Below are 21,515 nucleotides of genomic sequence, written 5' to 3'. Positions count from 1 at the left end.
TAATAACCATAGATATATAAAACGCGTGTTTTATATATCTATGATAATGACAAACAAGTGCGGCAACGCGATTTGCGGAACTAATTTCTGGCTTGGTTTCGTGACGTAAGTAAAATACTTCCAAAATTTGTTTTTGTTGGTTAAAGTTCAATCAACGTTTTAGTGAAAAGTTTTACAACGGAAGCCAAAAGAACTGAAGTTTTAAATTTGATTTATGCGGGTTTGCTCTTGAAGTGATTCGTATTTCTGGAGTATCTAAAACTACATTTTACAAAGTGAAAAAACATGACTGCTGAGAGAGCTTAAATTCCCCTCTCCATTGAACAAAAAAGTTAATAAAAAGTTCGTTGAAAAGCTTAAAAAGCAAGTTGAAAAGAATTCTACTATATCCAGCAAACTGTTCAATATTGATAAGAAGACAGTCAGAAAAATTCTAAAAAAAACTTGGAAACGTCAGTATGGCCCGACCCATGGCCTACTGTAATTACACGGCCTGATTTGTTGCATTTTCCGGAAAAAATTAAGAGGCCAGTTTTTTACGGCTTATTTTAAATTTTAATTTTATTAACAACAACAACAATAACAATATATTTACCAGTGAATATTATACAAAGGTGTTGAATAAAATATTGAATTATAATATTTTAACAATTACTTTATAGATATTTGTTTGCATGCATTGGTTTATGCTTTTATAGTCATTTAATATGTAATGTATTCTGAACTGATTAATATGTGAATGTATTCTGACTGATTGCCTGTTTCATTATATTCCATTAGAGAGTGGAATAATGAAATAGACACACAGACAGTCTATTATTATTACTGTATATAGTCGAACTGCTTTTTTATGCGATGTTGTTTAAGTGGAGATAATTCCAATAATAAATGTAAGTGAACTTTATATTTAAAAATAACTGTTACACTTTTTTGATTCGTTTTAGTAATAAAATGGTTAATAAATGTGTTGTTACAAACTGTAAAACTGGTTACTCTAATGGTCCAAAAAAGTCAACATTTCATTTTCCTGAAGAATCTGATTTGCGAAAACGATGGATATACTTTGTTAATAGAAAAGATTGGGTTCCATCAAAATATTCAGCTATTTGTGTTAATCATTTTGATGACAAATTTATTAATTATGGAAAAAGATGCACCTTAAAATGGAATCTTCTTCCAGTTCCAACTATTCAAACTGATGAAATAAGTGGATCATCAACTCTAAGGGTTCCAAAGTTGCCCCGAAAAAAACCAACTTTGAGATATTTAGGAAAAGATGAGTTTGAAGATTTTCAAAGTGTTGATAAAATAATTAATCTTGATTCTTTGACAGAACAACATTCTCCACCAGGCTTTACATTTAAAAAAATGCATGATAGTGTTGTTTATTATAAACTATGTTTTGATGAAAAATCAGGCATACCAATTGTTTTTGAGTCAATAACTGTAAATAAAGATCTTTATGTTTCATTGTCATATAAAGGCTATCATATTTCTTTACCTGAATGGTTTTTTAGTGGTCATAATTGCAAATTAACAAACTGTAGTATGTTAGAAAATTTTCCTGTCTATATTAGAAATAAAGCCAATGATATGAATTCAATTTTGACAGAGTTAAATGAAATTAGATACTATTCTCCTCAAGGCAGACTTCCATATTCTGCATCCATTATACGCTATGCACTAATTTTACATCACACTTCAGCACAGTCTTATAAGTTATTGTTAGAACAACTACCTTTACCATCTTTTAGTTTACTTAGAAAAATCCAAAGTGGTGATATAAATGCATATAAAGCTATAACAGTTTTGTTACAAAAAGATTGTGTATCAAGTGATTGTGTGCTTCTTGTGGATGAAATGTATCTGCAGAAAGCAGCCCAATATCAAAGTGGGAAATATATTGGTGAAGATTCAGAAAGTAATCTTTATAAAGGTGTTGTTGTTTTTATGATTGTAGGGCTTCAAAAAGCTATTCCTTATGTTGTGAGATCATCACCTGAAGTTTGCACAACAGGACCATGGTTGAAAAAAGAAATTGATGAGTGCATTACCTCATTGCACCAATCAGGTTTTAAAGTAAGAGCTATTGTTACAGATAATCATTCTACCAACGTTAATGCATTTTCAGAGTTACATAAATCTTATACTGGAGATAGAAAACTATTTATTTATCATCCAGCTTATAATGGAGTTTTAAAAACATATCTATTATATGATATAATCCATTTAATAAAAAATGTTAGGAATAACTTGTTGAATGGAAAAAAATTTGTTTTTCCTTCTTTTTTGTTTGATTTCTTCAGAGACAAAGTTGAAGTTCCAGCTGGTTTTATTACTTGGGATTTATTTCATAAAGTTTATGAAAAAGACCAATTATTAAATGGAAACTTGAAAAAAGCGAGGAAAATCAATTATCAGGTCACTCATCCTGGAAACAATAAACAAGATGTTAACCTTGCATTAGCGATTCTTGATGAAACAACTACAGCTGCGATACTAAGTTATTTTCCTGAAAGAAATGATGCAGCACAATTTTTGTCATTGTTTCATAAGTTATTTATCACACTTAATTCAAAGCAGATGTTTAATACATCCAATCAGCTCGGCAATGCTGCTGTAAAAGGAGATAAAAAACCCACATTTTATAGAGAAATTGCAAATTGGATTGAAATTTGGTCAACATGTGAATATTTTACTTTAACCAAACAAACTTCTCATGCTCTTATCACAACATTACGTGCAACTGCATCTCTTATTGATGATTTGCTTGAAGAAAGCTACACATTTGTTCTTACTTCCAGGTTACAAAGTGATCCTTTGGAGCTACGCTTTAGTAAGTATAGACAAATGAGCGGTGGTCGATTTCTTGTAAGTCTTTTAGAAGTTTGCAACAGTGAAAAAATTTTGGCAGTAAGAAGTCTTCTAAAGGAAGATATTAATTTCTGGGATGAAAATATTTATCAAACATTTGAATACTCTACTTTAGAAAACATTATGCAAGATATTGCATTGTTGTCTTCAGAGATATTAGAGTGTCAGCTTTCTGAAGATAGCATGGAAGTTGCTGTTACTATAGCAGGCTACATTGCAAAAAAATTGAAAAAAAGATTTAAATGTCTATCTTGTGGTCAAAAAATGGTTTCTACAGACCAAGATGTTCTTAATAACGAATATCTGAAAATATTATCCAGAGGTGGACTTATATGTCCAAGTCAATCCTTGTCTGATTTTATTTGTCATCTTTTTAGTATTCTAGATATTATTTCTCCTATTCTAATCAAACATTGCAGTTATTCTTTATCAATTAAAAGTTTTGCAGAACAAATTTTTAAGATTTATTATAGCAGTGTTGATTTTACATGCGAGAAACACCAAGAATGGGGAATTAAATATGGATCTCGAATTGTCATTAATATTTTTTATAATAATTTACAAAAAGAAACTACAGATTCTGTAAGAAAAGATCAAGTAAAAGAGTTTAAAAAAAGACAAAGAACTGATAGCTAGTGCTAATAAGATTTTTTCTCAAATCCTTAATACATATAAAATTACAAACCTTTGTTTTTATTTCCTCATAAGAGTTGTAAGTAGTCTTTGCAAAATGTAAGTTTAATTTAGTAGCATTTTGATACATAGCTATTTGAAAGCCTATTTCAGTATTTCATATGTTATCGGAATATACTGAAACAGGGAATCAGTTAGCGAAAAATATTGTATAGCATAATGTAATTACATGATGATAATCTTAAGTTTTCCTCGACCATTCTAATATAATAAACATTAGCCGTAAAAAAACTGGCCTCTTAATTTTTTCCGGAAAATGCAACAAATCAGGCCGTACAATTACAGTAGGCCATGCCCGACCTACATTCAACATTTTGACAGAAAGGTTAAAAACTTTGAGATTTGAGTGATTAAAGAAACTTTGTCAACAGTTAAAGTCTTCTCAGATGAAAAACCTTTTAGTGTTGCTGAGTGATCAATAGACGAAATGACCGATTCATTATGCAGAAAGGTGACAAAGCACCACCTGCGTGTTAGACCAAGCACCCTCAGTCCGTCATAATTCTAGGAATCATCGCTTCTAATGGAGAGAAATATCCACAAGTCTACATCAAAAAAAAAAGAAAAAGTTACCTCTGGTGTGTATATCAGCTTACTAAAACGTTTGTGTTGCTATGGTAAAATAAGTCATTCCCAGAAAACAATGACATATTTAAAAAGGACAATTCACCTTCATGGGTCCAGAAAAACCCAAAAATATCTTCAGGACAATATGGCTTATTTCTGGGTCAAAGTCTTTTGGCTACCATCCAATCCAGATCTGAATCCCCTTGACTACAGTGTGTGGAGTGTAGTTGAGAATAAGGGTTGTAAAGAGGCCCACTCAATGTAAAGTCACTAAATCATCAATTACCCGTGCTTGGAACTCAATGTCAAGGGACTATACAATCAGCACCTGCCAGTCCTCCCGTTCTAGGCTCGAAACAGTGATAAAAAAAAAAGGAAACCTAATTGAAAGTTAGGGTGGGAAAAGCATTTATCTTCAACTTTTCTTTTAATAATGTTCCATGAATATAATTTTTTAGTGCTTTTTAATTGATTTTGAAAAATGTTTTAAAAAGTTTGCGAATCGCTTCCGCTCCCAGTAAAATGTGCCTCAGACAAAAAAATGTTTACGCTAACATAAAAAAAACAACTTCTGACTACGTCAACTGCCCCTAAACTTAACCAAACTTAAATCCATCTAATTATGACACTCCATGTAATAGATAATTCAACTGTATTCTTCAAAGGGACCGGTACTACTCGTTAATCCAGTTATTTTAGAAATAAAAGCAACAAAAGTTCTACTTAACTGAAGAGTTTCACATTTTTTTAGCAGCTAACACGCATAAAGAATTAAATAGTTAAAACCAATAGATCACCAGTAATGTATTCCCCTCCCCCTCCTCCCCCGCCCCTCCCCTCCCAGTGGTCAGCTTTTAAGCAAATCGCGAAAAAACTATTTTTAACCTTTTTATTAAGCAAATTATTAAGCTGTTCTGGATTTATTGTCTAAATCCAGAAACAGTATTCTGTTTCAATGTAAAAAAACATGGATATTGCTTAAATATAAGAAGGAACCAAATTTTTCAAAGTCCAAATGTTCGTGACAATTAAGGGCAGCAAGAATTTTTACTTAAAAACGAGTTATACTTAAATAAATATTTTGTGCATGTAGGCTTTCAGAAATAATATTTGATTTAAAATCAAATTATAAAGATGATCACATGCATGTATTAGCAAGGCCGTAGACAACTTTTTTTGATGTTTGAGCTAAGCAACTTTGAAACATGAAGAAAACTCCATATTTAAGTATGTTCATATATATAAGGAATGAGGATGTTACGCAAAAAATTGCGGTGATTGGAGACTGGGAACAACAAAAACCCCAAAATGTTAGCCCCCCAGCCCCAAATATGAGGGCAATTAGTCAAGCTTGTTATTTTTTTTTTAATTTTAAACTTTATTTATATTCATCAACAAACTTCAAATTTGATTCAATAATATCTTTTTGATCGGCTTTAATGACTTTATAAAGTTTACACCCCCCTCAAATTGAGGTTTTTGTGAAATTCCATCATTCTGTTTGAAATTCTATAACTCTCAAACGGGGATTTTGAGGGGTATATAACCTTAACCTTTTTAAAACCCAGAGTATTCACCTTTCATTTGGTACAAAAATAATTGATACTTTTTGATACTATAAAGAATGCGGGTCTTGTAAAGCCAAAAATATGGTAATAACCCCAAATTCCGTATCTCTAAATATTTCTTAAAATGTTTTATACGTGGAGAAATATAGATATGATCAGTTTCAATCGATTGCTAAGAATCACATTTGTAACTATTAAATATGTGTTGTGGGAAAAGCTTCTACTTGTTTGTGCAAATTTTTTGCAAGAAATATCAGAAATTTTCTTTTTTTTTTTTTTTAATTAATAAATATCAATTTCGATAACCTACAATATGAATAGCGTGAGAGATATTTTCAAAGTTCGTTTAGCTACAAATTTCTATAATCCCTAGTTAACAAAAAATCATATCTAAATTGAAAATAAAAAAGTTGTGATTTTTGACTTTTGTGATCAATTTTTATTATTTTATCCCATAGTGCATCCGTTTGGCAAAATTACTTTATCTCACCTTTTTTTGAAATGCTCGACTCTGATTGGTTGTTACAAAAATTCCAAGGTAAGCCAAAACCAGTAAAAGCGATCGTAAAGCATCATTGTGTCAGAATAGTGCACTGATGCTGGCTTACCATTAAACAAAGATGAATTATTTTCAAAAAGCGCAAATTTACGCAAAAAGTATGAACAGTTTTGCCTAATATGCACAATATAGGTTATAAATTTTGCATTTTTACAAAAGGAGATGAATGAAGAGAAAAAAAATGAGCACAGAATACATTAAAACTGGCTGTCATTAAGTTAGGTACCTGTGATTTTAAAAACTTATCACACTGAACTAGAACTTGAAATATCTTGAACATTCAAATTAAATCATAATTGTTCATATTTAACCAAAATTTTGTCCTTTTGTTGGTTCCATTATCAATTTTTTTACATCTGAACTTAAGCTATTTTTATGGGATGAATAATGAAGTCGTTGTATAGCAAAAATGCTGCTGAATCATTCTTTAAAAAACTGCTTTGAAAACTAAATATCTAAAAAAATTTGTTTTTACTATTAGATAACCCCTATTGAACATATTAAGACCATATTTTTGTCAGAATTTTTTTAACGGATTAAATTCGCTACATTGGCTTCGGCTGACCACTGTGCCACTCCCCCCTCCCTGAAAACTTTTCACGCATGGGATTTTCTACCGTAAGTAATAGATACAGTAGTTATATATATACAGTAGTTTCCATAAATACAGAAGTTTCCAAATTTTTGTTAAAAACTCGATTTACAAAAAAAGATTCTAATTTAGGGTTTTCTTACTTTTTAATAGTAAATTTTTAAAGGATATTAAATTAAAAAACAAAAAAACTTTACAAAATACTATACACATTTAGAATACATAAGTAAAATGTTATGATAATATACAAAAGCAAATATTTAAAATGTTCAAAAGTTTAAACACACCTTTTAAAAAACCTTACATCTCCATTACTTTCAATCTTTTCACACTTTCTTTTAATCGAATGATGTGATTTTCGATATATTTATAAATTTATAAACTAAAACTAAATCTAGGTATAAATATGAAACTATTCGAGTTATTTCATCATTTAAATATTTAACAAAAGTTATGATAGTCTTGCTCTAAAAACGATAAAAATACTAAAATGGGTAAAAAACAAATAGCCGAGGATTAAAGAAGGAAAGTAATTGCTCATCCAGAAGAAGATACCGAGAGCAATTGAAAAAGAGCTGAACGCATTGGAGCTTCAGAAAAATGCGTCGAACCACCAAGATTAATTAAAAGCTTTTTCATGGAGCCAGAGAAAAGTCAAGGTCTAGTAGACCTTTAGCAACAACTAGAAAAGGCATTTTTAGATTAGGTTGAAAAGATCCTGGGCTAACTTACAAGGAAATCACCACTTAATTCAATACAAGCCGGAATATGTCAATTTCTAAAAACATTGTTTGTAGAATTTTGAACAAATACAAAATTGAAGTTTATTCTGAAAAAACTATTGCTGAGGCCGTATGATAAGCAAAGAATACTCAAATAGCGTCGTGAAATAAGGTATAGGACCATTTAACAATCGAAAAAAGCAATTTAAAGTTATGAAAGTAATTCTGAGCTTGCTAACCGTAAACTTAAAATTACAGTTAAAAGAATGGCTCATGAAAAGTATATATTGCAGGTATATTAAACCAATATCACAAAAAGGCGGAGTCTCTATTGTTATCTGGGCATGTTTTAATTACAAAGGTATTGGTATGTGTCAAACATATTCCGGTAGAATCAATTCTAGATTATATTTAGATATCCTGGAAAACAACTTAATGCTAACAATAGATAATCTTGAGCTTTGAAATGAAGATTTGAAGTTTCAGCGAGATTGCGCTACAGCTCATACTGCATATTAAACAAATGAACGGTTTGAAGAAAACAGTATTGTAGCAATGTCTTGGCCACCATACTCACCTGGTTTGAACCATGTAGAGAATATCTGGGCATGGATAGACCGTGTATTGGCAAAAGTTCAAATTACCAGTCTAGAACAGCTCAAAGAATTGGTTCAGGAGATCTGGTATAGATTACCAGTTGAGATGTGCAACCGTTTGAGTACTTGCGAAGAAAAATCTTAAGTTGTATTAAGGCTAAAGGTGAACACACTAGATATTAATAAAAATATTAGTCTTTTTTTCTTTTTTTTTCTTTTGTTAAATTGAAGGTGCGTCTAAACTTTTGAACATTTTAAATATTTGCTTTTTTATATTGCCATTACATTTTAATAATGCATTTTAAATATTTTATATTATTTAGTAAATATATATATTTTTTAAATTTAATATCCTTATAAAATTTACTAGTGAAAAATAAAAAACCCTAAACTAAATTTTTTTTTCTTTTTCGAGTTGTTCACAAAAATATTATAAATAATAAAAAAAAAAAAATGAGTGCATCTAAACTTTTGAAAACTACCGTATAAATTTTTGAAAGTTACTGTATAAACACTTATGTAAAGTTTCTGTAAAATATTTTCAAACCATACCCATTTGGAAGAACACTTACGACACCGCATTTAAACACCGTTAAGGTAACCAGTTTTCAGAACATTTAGAACAGTTTGTGTTAAAAATAAAGATATCGCTTGACGCTGCAATTTTTGCACAACTCTCGGGTTTTTGTTGACTTCTTCAGTGCTCCTTACCTGCCGTTGTCTTTTAATGACCGGCCTGATCTTGCTCTACTGAGTACTAGGCTACTTCCATCAAACAGTTTGATGATAGAATTAGTTGTTAACCACGGTTTGAAAATAATTCTAAAAATGCCGTGTTAACTTGTATTACCTTAATGCATTTTTGTTCTAGCGAGAATATGTTTGTTCGAGCCATTTTCGAGAATATTTACCTAAACACAATATTTTTGATTGTAAATACAATTTATTCAAATTATATTTCATAAATTAATAAAAATGTCATTAGCGTCATGCCACAGATTGACACTTAGGGGAATGCTTTTTTTTTCATTAAACTTGTTTCATTAAACTATACATTATGTTTGCCAAAATTTAAATACACAACAGATATATTTTTAATCATTTTAAATGATAATAAATAACTAAAATAATAGTCTCTGAAAATCTTTTATTAGTAACAGTATATTTAATGAATCTATATGAAATTTAACAGAAAAATGATAAATAAAATGTTAGATTTTTCTTTTATTAATTTCTATTATTGTTACATGTTATTTTTCCTTAAATAGGTTATTCAGACGGATCTCTTAAAAAATAGAAATATTGTGGCAATTTAGAGCTGAATGCTTTGGCATCAGCGACATATTTAGTTTGACGGGGTTTTGCGTTTTAGAAAGATGTTTCTAAGCACTTTTGAATCCAAGCGATAAATAATTGCGTGAATTACAAAGAATATAAAAATAAGTTGAATAGACCTCAATCACTGGATTTAAACTCAATTGTGCTATTGTAGGATCATCCTAATCGAGAAATCCGGTCTTAACAAAATTTCGTGCTTTGTAACGTTCTACTAGATTGATTGTATTGTAATCGGCATTGAACTGTTTAGATATTGAGAAATAAAGGAAAAAGGAACGTTGTTGTTTTTTTTTAAGATTGCTGCACTTGTTAAAAATTTAAAACTTTAAAACTAATTTTAATTACGTTTACTACCCTCAACTTTTTTTTGGGCAAACAATTTAGGGTTCACTTTTTTGAAACGGCGGAAACCCAGTTAGTTGATTTCATAATTACGCTGGTTCGCATTTACGAACTGGCACTACACCTAATTCGCAGTTAAGCCAGTTTGTATATTAATGTGTGGAGCACTTGCACCATGTTCGCAATTAATTAAATCGCTATTTATATTCAGATTTATATTTCTACTGGTAAACACAACAACCAAAACTCCATTTACATAAACCCAAAAAATACAGTGAATAAAAAATATTTTTGGAAAAAGCCTAACGATGTTTTTAATTGAATTATCAGCTCTTCTTCATTCTCACTCCCGATGTAACCATAAAAGTTTTACTGTTTGTACTGTTTATACTATTTGTTTTCTGTTTGTACAGATATTGAGTACTGAACAATCGAGACGTATTGAGAAGAAGGAGGGGGATATAGCTTATTCAGGTGTTAAACTACAGCCCAGACTTTGTTTATGTGAGCGAGATTGAAGCTCATAATAAATCGTTTTTTTTTTCTTACAGAAAATTAATGGCTTCCGCTTTTAGCGTTTTCCCTGGACATTTTTATATCAATTTAAAAATGCAATTTATTTTTTATTTGTTATAATTAGCTATAATAAACTTGAAAATTAGTTATTGCTTGTTTATGGATCAGATAAATGAAAAGTTCTTCTATTGTAAATATAAATTATTGGAAGCTGATATTAACTGAACGCAACGTTTACAAAGATTAGGTACATTAAAAACAAAAAAATACCTTCATACAGAAGTGGTAGGTAATTGTACACCTATCTAATGCTACTTATATTTAAAATTATAAGATTCAGATTGCTTCCTAATTCCAGTTTTAAGCAATCCTATCTTTTTAGTGATGCTAGAGTAATGTTTGCTTACGTTACCTTTTTTGCTATAAATTAATGTGATAATATTTAGTACTTCTTAACATAATAATATAGACAGCTAACTTTATATAAATACATACTTTTGAAAAACAACTCTTTTGTTAAAATGCTTCTTTTTACTGTTCATAATGCTGTTTTTTTGTGTTTCCAAATTTTTTTTTCTTGTTTTATATAGCTAGCAAAGATACATATACTTAATATTAAGGCACAATTGTTTCTTGCTTGATTGTAATAAAGTTTACTGCAAGAAGTAAGAGCAGGTGTGTTATGTACTAAAAACTGTTGCATACAGCAAAAGCACTAGTTTTAAAATACTTTAAACTGGTTAAAAACTGGTTTTTAACAAACAATTCTTTAAACATGTTACTCTTTAATGCTCTTTAACTGTAACAACTTTTTAAACTTGCTTCTTCTTTTCTCCTGGGACTTACTATTTAAAAGACTAGAAAAAGAGGAGTAATTCATCATACTAGCAAGTTTAAATAAATGTTCCACACCAAGAAAACAGACTCATGTTGTATCCAAAGTTTTCAGCAGTATTGGATAGAAAAAAAATAAGCAATCATAAATTTACTATGATTCAGCCTTCTACATTCAACAAAAAAGGAAGTCCTAAAAAACAGTGTTCGTAGACTCAACAGACTACTGAATATTTTCAAAGTTGAAATAAGGATCTGGTGGTATTGGAATCGCAGTATTGTAATAGAAGAAGTGTGTTTTACACTGCTGCTTCTATTACAGTACTGCAATTCTTGGCTTGCAGACACCAAATATTTGAAGTCATCTGGTAAGCTTATGTGGTTAACAATCTTTAGGGTCATCCACTGGACCAGAATTACTTTTCTACAATAGATTAAGAAAAAAGCAGTCAGAACTGAATCAAAGACCAATTTCTTTATGCTTTCAGATGCCGTTAAAAATTCTATTAAAAATCAGCTTGAGCAAAATCATTCACAAAAGATTACCTTGAGTTTTTGTTTTTGCTACAATATTCATTAAAATGTATGACACCTTTCACAAGGTACATTGGTTGATTGAAGCAGTATATCAAAGACTGACTTATTGTAGAATGAAAATGAAAATATTTTTTAAATCTGTTGAATTGTAAGGCATACAGCATTTTAAATGGTTTGTGGTATATGCTTACATCTGGTCATGGATAAACGGTCCAGTAATGGATAATTACTTTATAATTACTATAATTACTTAAAACTTATACCAAGTATACCAGTATTACTGTATGTATTGGTGACTTGAATTTAACTTCTTTTTCTTTTTTACTTATACTTGTAACTTTAGCAGACTTGTAGTTTGATTTCTTGTTGTTTCTATTTTTGTATTCTATTCTAATGACATGCTATTTTTGTTCTTTCCCCTATTTTTCTTATCTAGAGAAAGTGCTTTTCCATCAATTTTTCTTTTTTTTTTGGATATATTTATGATTATTCATTTTTAGTTTGTTTTTTTTTTTTTCAAAACACAAGGTCATTCATAACCTATATTTTCTTTATAAACTAAAAGGTTTCTTCTGGAATTTAAGAAACAGAAATTTATCTTCAGTTTTCCCCTAGGATTTCTTAAATATGCTGTTATAAGTTTCTTTATCAATTTTTAAAGTTGTCCTAATTTTATTCTTACTGTATTTATTAGCTGCACATTCATACCAATCTTATTTCTTACAGTGTTTAAAATATTGCAAACTTTATAAATGTATGTTTTAGAACCATTTTATTTTAACAATACATTTTTTACTAAAGCGGTATTTTAAGAAGGGATTCTACGCTTGAATTAAAATTTATTACAAAGATTTAATTTTAGGTGTTTTTTTAATCATAAAGTTCTAGTGTAAAGTGAACCATAACTTGTGGATCAAACAAAGCATTCCAAAGAACTGGCGTCTAGATTAAAAATACTTTTAAGACGTTGTCAATTTGTAAAAATTCAAAAAAACATTTTTTTAACTTGTGTAAAAGACTTTATTTTTTAGCTCATGTGTAAAGGACTTTTACTTTAACAAAAATGGTTGTTTCGATTTTTTTTTTGTTCTTAATAGCTGCAGTGCACCCACAAAGAAATTCAAGTTAACAAAGTAAACGGAACTTTACGCGAGTTTGACAAAACGTAAAATGATGAGTTGCTGCCAGTTAAGTCAAAAGGTATCCTTTGTTTCGATGATGACACTGACGTCCACGTTCTTTATTGTAGAAATAGTTGTAGGCTACCTTACAAATTCTATGTCATTAGTTGCCGATTCGTTCCACATGTTGTCAGACGTAGTATCTCTCTTAGTTGGTTATGTTGCTTTGCGCTATTCTAAGCGTGGTCAAACTACAAGTCGTTATACGTTTGGTTGGGTTCGAGCAGAAGTCTTAGGCGCGTTGGTTAATGCGGTGTTTCTTGTCGCCCTGTGTTTTTCAATTTTTGTAGAATCTTTGAAACGGATAGTTATCTCGGAACCTATAGAAAAACCGAAGCTTGTTCTACTTGTTGGCGGTGTCGGTTTAGCTGTAAATTTAGTTGGGCTAATGCTCTTTCATCAACACGGGCACGGCCATTCGCATGGCGGCCATGGGCATTCGCACGGCGGACAGAAGCATTCAAACAAAAACGGCAATCACGGACACTCACATGAACCTTCTCTAAAAAATTTGTCAAGCAAGAATGCCATCAATGAAAACTTTTCTGAGGTACCTTTAATGGTTGAAGATGCTAAAAATGTTACAAATACAGAAGGCGACAGTGTTGTTCAAATGAGTTTCCCAACCGATATAACTGAAAAAAAAATATCTGGAGCATCACAGTTAAACATGCGTGGTGTTTACTTGCACGTACTCGGAGACGCGTTAGGATCAGTAATTGTCATGGTAAGCGCGTTGGTAATAATCTACGCAAAAGGAACATGGACAAATTATGTTGACCCTGGCATGAGCATTGTCATGGTGGTGAGTGTTGTTAATATCAGTGTTTTATCAAAATTCTTATTGAACGAAAGCGTATTTATCGGAATAGTTTATTGACCTTAGAATTCTTTTTTAGATGATTATTTTAAAGACTTCCATCCCTTTATTGAAAGAGTCTTCCATGATTCTTATGCAAACTGTTCCGACGCATATCAAGATACAAGAAATACAGGAGCGTATTGTAGAGCAGGTACCTCAAGTCCTTAGTATACATGAATTCCATATTTGGCAATTAGCGGGGAACAGAATAATTGCTTCCGCTCACGTACAGTGTAAAACGCTTGATGATTATATGATGATTGCTAACCAGTTAAAAGAGTTCTTCCACAATGAAGGTATTTTGAAATGATTAGCGGAAGGAACTATTTATGAAGGTTTTATAAAATATGTCAACTTCTTTGTGCATTCTCTCTTTTTCAGGAATTCATTCTACCACTATCCAACCAGAGTTTCTTCACGGACCTAACAGCGATACTTCTTGCATACTTGAATGCAAAGAGGGTTGTGCTGAACGCACGTGCTGTGGTGATAAAGATGGAAATGAGTCGCCTAGTCATGTAACAAAAACAACTCATTCAGCTCCTCTTGTTACTTAGTCACCTATTTTTAAAAAGTTACTTTTAGTTGTTAATTTATTTAAAGAAACGCTTCTCGTTGGTTTATGAGCTATTCGAAAGCCTTTTATTTCCTAAAAAGCGTTTTATGCACGCTGTTGTGTTCGATGTGTGTATTTTTTTGAAAGTTTATATATATATATATATATATATATATATATATATATATATATATATATATATATATATATATATATATATATATATATATATATATATATATATATATATGCATATATATATGCATATATATGCATATATATGCATATATATGCATATGCATACATATAAAGTGGGTGTGGTTAGTTATAGAATATTTTATAATTTTACCGTATTATGTTAATAAAATAGTTTTATTGTTTATAATGAAGATTTTACAAAAATACTACAAAAATTTTAGAAAACGTCAAGTTTGCATAATGCACAATTTCCAAGCGTGATCTTTTTAAAGATCATTTAATACCAAACTAAAAGATATTTTCCCAGAAACTCAGGAAATAGATAATTGCCTTATGTTGAACTTAATCGTTTATTGTTCTATCTGTAAATGGCTTTAATTCTGTTTTTCTGATAAATTCATGAATTTAATCCTTAACCCGTGCGAATGTAAACTTAAGTAAATATGTCATCTCAACAGTTGAAGCCTAATGCGTTAAAACGACTTTCTATTTCTGTTCTTATTCATATAAATCCAAGTTGTTGAGTATCCTCAAATCTTCTTTTATTGTATTTAGCCATTAAAATCATAAGGAGTAATTCTTGTAAAAATCATGTGGCAGTTTTTGTTTTAAATGCAGAAAAAATGAAGTTTTAACAAACACGTGAAATTAAATTTGAAAAGACCTTTCAAAGAATTTTTATTATTAATACCAAGTATGTTAATTACATTCTTTTACTAATACGTTTGACCTTAATATGTAAATAAAAAATGATTTAAAGATAACATCATACAAATGGAATAAACGTTAAACTTCTGCTCTAACATTTTGGTTTATATAATTGTCACGATGATCTGCATGGAATTGGTTCGTTGTTTCCAAATAAACAATTCGCAGATGTGACATCCACAAAAATTTAATGGTTGATTGCTAAAATCAATATGGTGAGGCACAAATAATTCAAAGTTGATGGATCCGAGCAATTGGCTCGATTTAATCACTGATTTCAAAATATAACTGGACAGCGTATACGGGAAATCTTTTGAGGCCGGTTTTGGTCTGCCAAAATGGCTGCGGACTTAACCAATGGCTACATGAAAATTAAGAAACTAATGATAATCAAGTTTTTTATCTTAAGGTCAAATATTGATAAATTTATAAATTTCAAAAATCTATTTTTTGTTTAACAAGATTTTTTTCATAAAAATAACGAAATATTACATATTTACATAAATTTCAAAAATAAATAATTTTTTTAACAAAACATATTCTTACAATAACTTGTTGTATATTAACTTTTTGTTTTTCGTTACTTAAAATAAAAATATTAAAATAAAATACAAATTATCAGTAAAACCAAGTACAAATTTTAATTTTAGTTTATTTAAAATTAGTTTGTTTAATAGTAGTGAAGAAAAAGTATTTGTTTGGTTATGCTGAAATCTCAAATTTCAAATAATTAGCATTTACTATATAACTTATGTTCCTTTTTGTTCTTAACTGCCCAATGCTGTGTGCTGAAAGGTTAACAACACAACTGAATGGTAGGCAGCTGAGTTTCTTTTTAAGATAAAATATTTTTTATGCATTAGTTTTTGAGATAGGTACTACAAAGTTACATATGCTGCCTAAACTATATAAAAACTCTATATTCATAAATCAAATGATAAAATTATTTTTCATTAGATTTTGATGAGTCTAGTTTTTATAGTCTAGTCATTTCATAGTCTAGTTTTTTCTTTAAAACTCTGTTAAATCATTTTCTTTCATACTTCAGTAAAGCTTTATTAAGTTCTACATTTTCATTTTTTTTTCTCTTCAATTTATTAAAGTTCAAAATCAACATTTAAATCAAATCCATCAAAAGTTTCATAAACTTCACCCTTCATTAATAATGTGATGGGTTCTGACTTATCTAGTTTTATTTAATGATACTTCAGCCAAGAAACCTTTTCTTTATTTAAGCTCACCTTTCTATTTGCTATCAATTCGGCAACATCATACGACAGAAATGAAATTTACAACAGAAGAAGAAGAACAAGCTTAATATTGCATTTTTTATCTTCCTCACAAGTCAGATCATACCACAAGCTCTTTTACTAGAGTTTTGATACGTTTTTCAATACACTTTTTAAAGCGAGATCCAATTTTCTATGTGTCCCGGCTTGATTCAAGTCTCTCGTTAATTTTAGCTTTTGCCATTTCTTTTTTCATAATATATCGGAGAGCCTCTGCTTTCTTTAGGTAAACATCACGATTCTCTTTCAGTTTTTCTCTTGTCAGCGATTTTTTAAAAATAAAGGTCGCAAGCAAGTGTTCTTTTTTGGAAGCTTAAATTGGAGACTTAAATTTTTAAAAAAGTATGTAGACAAGCTAATTATAGTTATAGTTTAGCCTTTTTTAAATGTTTTTTACATAGTCATACGTTTTGAAAAGATTTAGTTCACGACTTAGAGATTTGGTATTGGTTTGATTTCGGCAATATGCGATACATTTCTTGGAAATAAATTAATGTCTGCAATTACTTTCTGAATTTTTCTTGTTTAGCATTTGGTCTATCTTTTTTTTTTTTACTTCTATCTGTCTGTAATTACTATATCAGTCAATGTTTTTAAGGCAACGTCTACTCTGTTCTGTTATACTTGCAAATTTTTCAAAATATCTTTTTTACAGACTTCTTCCCCATCTGTTTCGTACTTTTTAATTTTATTTCCTTTCGAAATGGCTTTCATCGTGCAAGTTCACATTTTGGCATAGTGAAAAATAATGCTTGTGTTTTAAGCATATCAATCAGCTAGTGACAAAGCTTGAGTTATAAAAAGTAATTTACTTGTTGATGTATGTTTTGTGTAAATTAATTTTTATTTAAAAGCAAAATATCGAAACAAGTAATAACTTTTTTTAAAAAAGTCATAAGAAATATCAATTAATAAAAGTAAAAGAGACTGTAAAAACTCACATTCTACGGAAGAATTCGAAACTAATTAAATACTATTAACATTTTTCCTCAAAAAAAAAGTAAAAAAAGATTAACGCAACAGAAGGAAACTGTTGGTTAAACTATTCTTGTACGGCGATAAAAGAAATACGGGTTAACATTTTAAGCACTAGAAAGCAGACTGCTGATGCAACCTGCTTATTAGAACCTACTCCAAAATAACTAATAGACCCTACTCCATATAGACTCGCGGCTGATCCCTGATATAATTCTAAAACAGTATAAATGAGACTTTTTAAAGATTGTATTTTTGGTCTTTCGTTAATTTTTAAAATCAAAGTCGAAAAAATCAATTTTACCAAAATCGATTAAAGTATGAATTGATACTTTCGTCGACTTGAAAAGTTCGAATTCAATCATGCAAAGCCGACCCCCGATTACCCAGCTAGCCAGCCCGTAAGGTACCCGGGTGGGTCCCAGCCGGGGCGCAGGACGGGGCCCGTACGGGTAATCCAGACGGATCCCGCCGGATTTTGTCCGCGGGATCCAGACGGGACCCGTCCGGGATATTTGCCAGAAAACGCAAACGGGACCCAGATGGTATTCAGAAGGGATAGCAAACAGAACCCGTTCGGAACCCAGCTGGTATTCAGCTGGGATAACCCACATGGATCCCACAAGGATCCCATGATTATTATACCCACATGGATCCCATGATTATTATATAATAATAAAAATATATAATAATAATGATTATTATTATTATTATTATTATTATTATTATTATTATTATTGTTATTATTATTATTATTATTATTATTATTATTATTATTATTATTATTATTATATTATTATTATTATTATTATTATTATTATTATTATTATTATTGTTAGTATTATTATTATTAGTATTAGTATTATTAGTATCATTATTGTTATTATTTTTATTATATTATTATTATTATTATTATCGCTGTCACATTTCTAAGTCCTGTAGCTACATTGCTAGCAGATAAGATGCATTTTATTAATTGAAACAATAACACTACCACAAATAATTGCTAAAACTGAGAAGCGATTAACTATATGCAAGAGTCTATTGAAAAAAAAAAGCAATTACAAGTCATAAACTAAGAAGTTTTCAAAAAATGCACCAATAATATCATTTAACATACAAATATAGTTACAGGCTGGACAAACCAGTAAAATGTATACAGTGCTTGAAAAACAGATCACATTGTGTACTATTTTTAATAAATCATAACTTAGACCATGGCAAACAGTTTGTTAACTCTTAACTGATGCTAGATCAAAAAACATTGTTCACTTTTTAACATTTGCAACTGCATCATCAGAAACTTGTATTACATTATTGACTTCTGTTGCATTCTTCCCTTTCGGTTTTCGGCTTCCTTCCCCACAATCCCGTGAATTTCCAAACCACGTAGAAAGTTACTTCTCAAGCATCTCCTTGGTTGTGTCCTTAGTGGCAAAGTTCTGTTTAGCAGCACCTATATACATATACAACAGTTATGTTGATGCCGCAGTATACATGTTAAATTATTATTATTACACCATTTAGCAAGTATTACTTTTCTGGGCTAAATGTTGTGATCTAAATAAATAACTCAAGATTAATATGTTGCTATTAAATGAGGGCATACAATTTTGAAGTGAATACTTACTAAACAAAATCTGAAAGTGTTGCAGTGCTCAAAATTTGATTTTGCTTCGTTGACCAATCAAGCTACACTGTTGCGCTTGCTTAGATGTCATTAAATAGGCCATGTTTTGCTTGATAGATTGTGTTACCTTCAAGTTCTACAATCGAACCAAGAATTAGCCAGAGAGAAACATTTGGGGTGTTAAATAAAGGAATACCATCAATATTTCTGTGAATTGTAAGCTGTGTAATATCAGATGAAATTGAAGATTTATTTAGGAACAAAGATAACCAGTTTTTTATTCCTATATAAAAATATTCACCACCAGCTACAGAAGCAGTAATAATGTTTCGATCAGTTCTAAGAAGTGTTCTAGCATCTTTAGGCAAACCTAAATTTGATTTTTACAAATTCTGAAGCAAATTATTTAAAACACTATGCTTTCCATTCGATGTTATCACTAGATTCTTCAAAACTAATGATAGAGTTAGTAAAAGGTAAATTTATATTGTCATCCGACCAGCATTAATTTTCGGGATTTTTAGGAGAAGACTCGAGTACAAAAGTATTTTTGACAATTGGATTTAGAAGAGTTAAACACTAAAATATTATTCAACAACTCGGATTCATTGCATGATACTTCTTTCACATTTCTTGCTATTTCAGCAGCAGTTTTTCTACGTTTTGTTCTGTCTGAACTCATAATAAGGTTACTTATATCTTTTTAATTTTACAAAATGTTTTTCTGTTATTTTACAAAATTAACAAACAATAAATAGATAACAATATAATAACAAATAATATAAAAAAAAGAACATGGGTAATAAAATCTTATAAGGTTATAAATATTCCCCAATTACCAAAATAGTTTTATTATTATAAATTAAATGAAGATAGATTTTATAAATTATATGCGATAAAAATTATTAACAACGTATATGTTACTTTCTCGCGGCGAACGCAACGTTTCAACTCTACATTTTCTCTTCTAATAAGAAAACTCCCATCCACAAAAAATTCGCCTTCAATTTACACTTTACAAATCAACTCAAATATGTCCATAAAAATACCGCTCAAAGTTTGTTTATAAGATTTTAAGGAAACTGCGCAATGTCCACTCTGTAATTGCTTTCGCGCGTAGTTTAATTACAGTATCTCAGACAACTAAAAACCAGTGTTTTCAACTTAATGTTTCAATCAATTTGCAAAAATCAACATAGAGTTATTTATAAATAGTTATTGCAAACATAACGAAAACATAATGAACTTGAAATACCTAAAATACAGTTAGTAAAAAAATTATCCTCAAATATATTTTACTATAATCAAACAGTAAAAAAGTTGTTCTTATCCGACAATCATAATTTGAAAACGGATAACTTTAAGGAAATATTTGGAAAATATATGCAAAAAAATATATACCAATATTTGAAAAAGAAACAACATTAAAGCGTAAAAGAAATATAATATTAACAAAATATCGCAAAAACTTTCACACAACAAAATGGCAATTTCAAACTTCATCCCTGAGGTAAATTCTAAAACAGTCGATATGTGGTGTTAACGCCCGGGAAAACCGTACGGTTCCCGTCTGACTCCCGGTACCATAACCCGGATAAAAACCATACCAGATCCCCGGTTCAATACCGTACGGTTCCCATCTGACTCCCGGTACCATAACCCGGATAAAAACCATACCAGATCCCCGGTTCAATACCGTACGGGACCCGTCTGTATAGGCTAGCTGGGTATCTTGCTCTACTGTATGGCCATAGTGATGTTTTTTAGCCTATCAATTTGTTTTCCTAAGTGTAGCGCAGGGATTTTGCCAAGTTTGAATGGAAATTTTTTGGAAAATGGAAATTTTTTGGACAATGGAAATTTTTTGGAAAATGGAAATTTTTTGGAAAATGGAAAGTTTTTCTTTAAGTCATAAAATAAATTGAGCCATAAATAAATTATGCATTAAAGTTTAAAAAAAACAACAAAAAAAATTTTTTTAACAGTTTTTGGTCGTCAAATAAATTATTTTTCAAAATGCGTAAGAATTAAAACAAACTCGACTTTCACCAGTACCATTTTGTAAAAATTAAAAACATTTAAACGAATCGAATTCGAACAGTGGCAGAGATTTCGAAGTTTTTCGCAAACCTTGTTCTCGTGAATATGTTTTATTAGATAATTAAGCTTTATAATTATTGAAGTTCATTTTGTAAATTGATTTAAGACACCGTGATTTGGTCGCAAAATTAAAAAATTGCAAAACTAAAACTAAACGATTACAAAAGTGAAACTGAGGTTTTTTGGTGAAAAATTCAATTAATCAGTAAATTATGTTTTTCTAAGGTTTTTATAACTTTATATCCTTTGTGCAATTCACATTTTTGTTAGCACTGGCG

At 30.0% G+C, this 21,515-nt stretch overlaps 2 protein-coding genes across 4 annotated transcripts; both read left to right on the top strand.

The window, feature by feature from the left end:
- Nucleotides 1-193: 193 nt before the first annotated feature.
- On the top strand, nucleotides 194-3,558 carry LOC149885302 (uncharacterized). 2 transcript variants are annotated; one of them, XM_090096595.1, is made up of 2 exons: nucleotides 194-2,079; nucleotides 2,309-2,586. In XM_090096595.1, exons 1-2 carry the CDS (start codon nucleotides 952-954, stop codon nucleotides 2,381-2,383), a joined length of 1,203 nt encoding a protein of 400 aa, XP_089952721.1. In that variant the 5' UTR covers nucleotides 194-951; the 3' UTR covers nucleotides 2,384-2,586. The 2 variants fall into 2 exon arrangements, with proteins under 2 accessions (XP_089952721.1, XP_089952720.1); XM_090096594.1 differs by having other exon boundaries at nucleotides 194-3,558.
- A 6,791-nt stretch (nucleotides 3,559-10,349) lies between these two features.
- LOC145194947 (proton-coupled zinc antiporter SLC30A1-like) lies at nucleotides 10,350-14,462 on the top strand. 2 transcript variants are annotated; one of them, XM_090096227.1, is made up of 5 exons: nucleotides 10,397-10,652; nucleotides 12,836-12,938; nucleotides 13,027-13,724; nucleotides 13,819-14,077; nucleotides 14,163-14,462. In XM_090096227.1, the coding sequence occupies exons 3-5, from the start codon at nucleotides 13,044-13,046 to the stop codon at nucleotides 14,336-14,338; spliced, it is 1,116 nt and encodes a 371-aa protein (XP_089952353.1). In that variant the 5' UTR covers nucleotides 10,397-10,652; nucleotides 12,836-12,938; nucleotides 13,027-13,043; the 3' UTR covers nucleotides 14,339-14,462. The 2 variants fall into 2 exon arrangements, with proteins under 2 accessions (XP_089952352.1, XP_089952353.1); XM_090096226.1 differs by having other exon boundaries at nucleotides 10,350-10,652; nucleotides 12,836-13,724.
- The last annotated feature ends 7,053 nt before the right edge of the window (nucleotides 14,463-21,515 follow it).

Source organism: Hydra viridissima, unplaced genomic scaffold (assembly GCF_058129835.1).
Source record: "Hydra viridissima isolate aposymbiotic clone 2 unplaced genomic scaffold, HvirCarnegie_v1 scaffold_8, whole genome shotgun sequence".
In the NCBI taxonomy this organism is placed as follows: domain Eukaryota; kingdom Metazoa; phylum Cnidaria; class Hydrozoa; order Anthoathecata; family Hydridae; genus Hydra; species Hydra viridissima.
The sequence above is the reverse complement of the archived record's forward strand: the minus strand, read 5'-3'. Positions and strand labels throughout refer to the sequence as shown.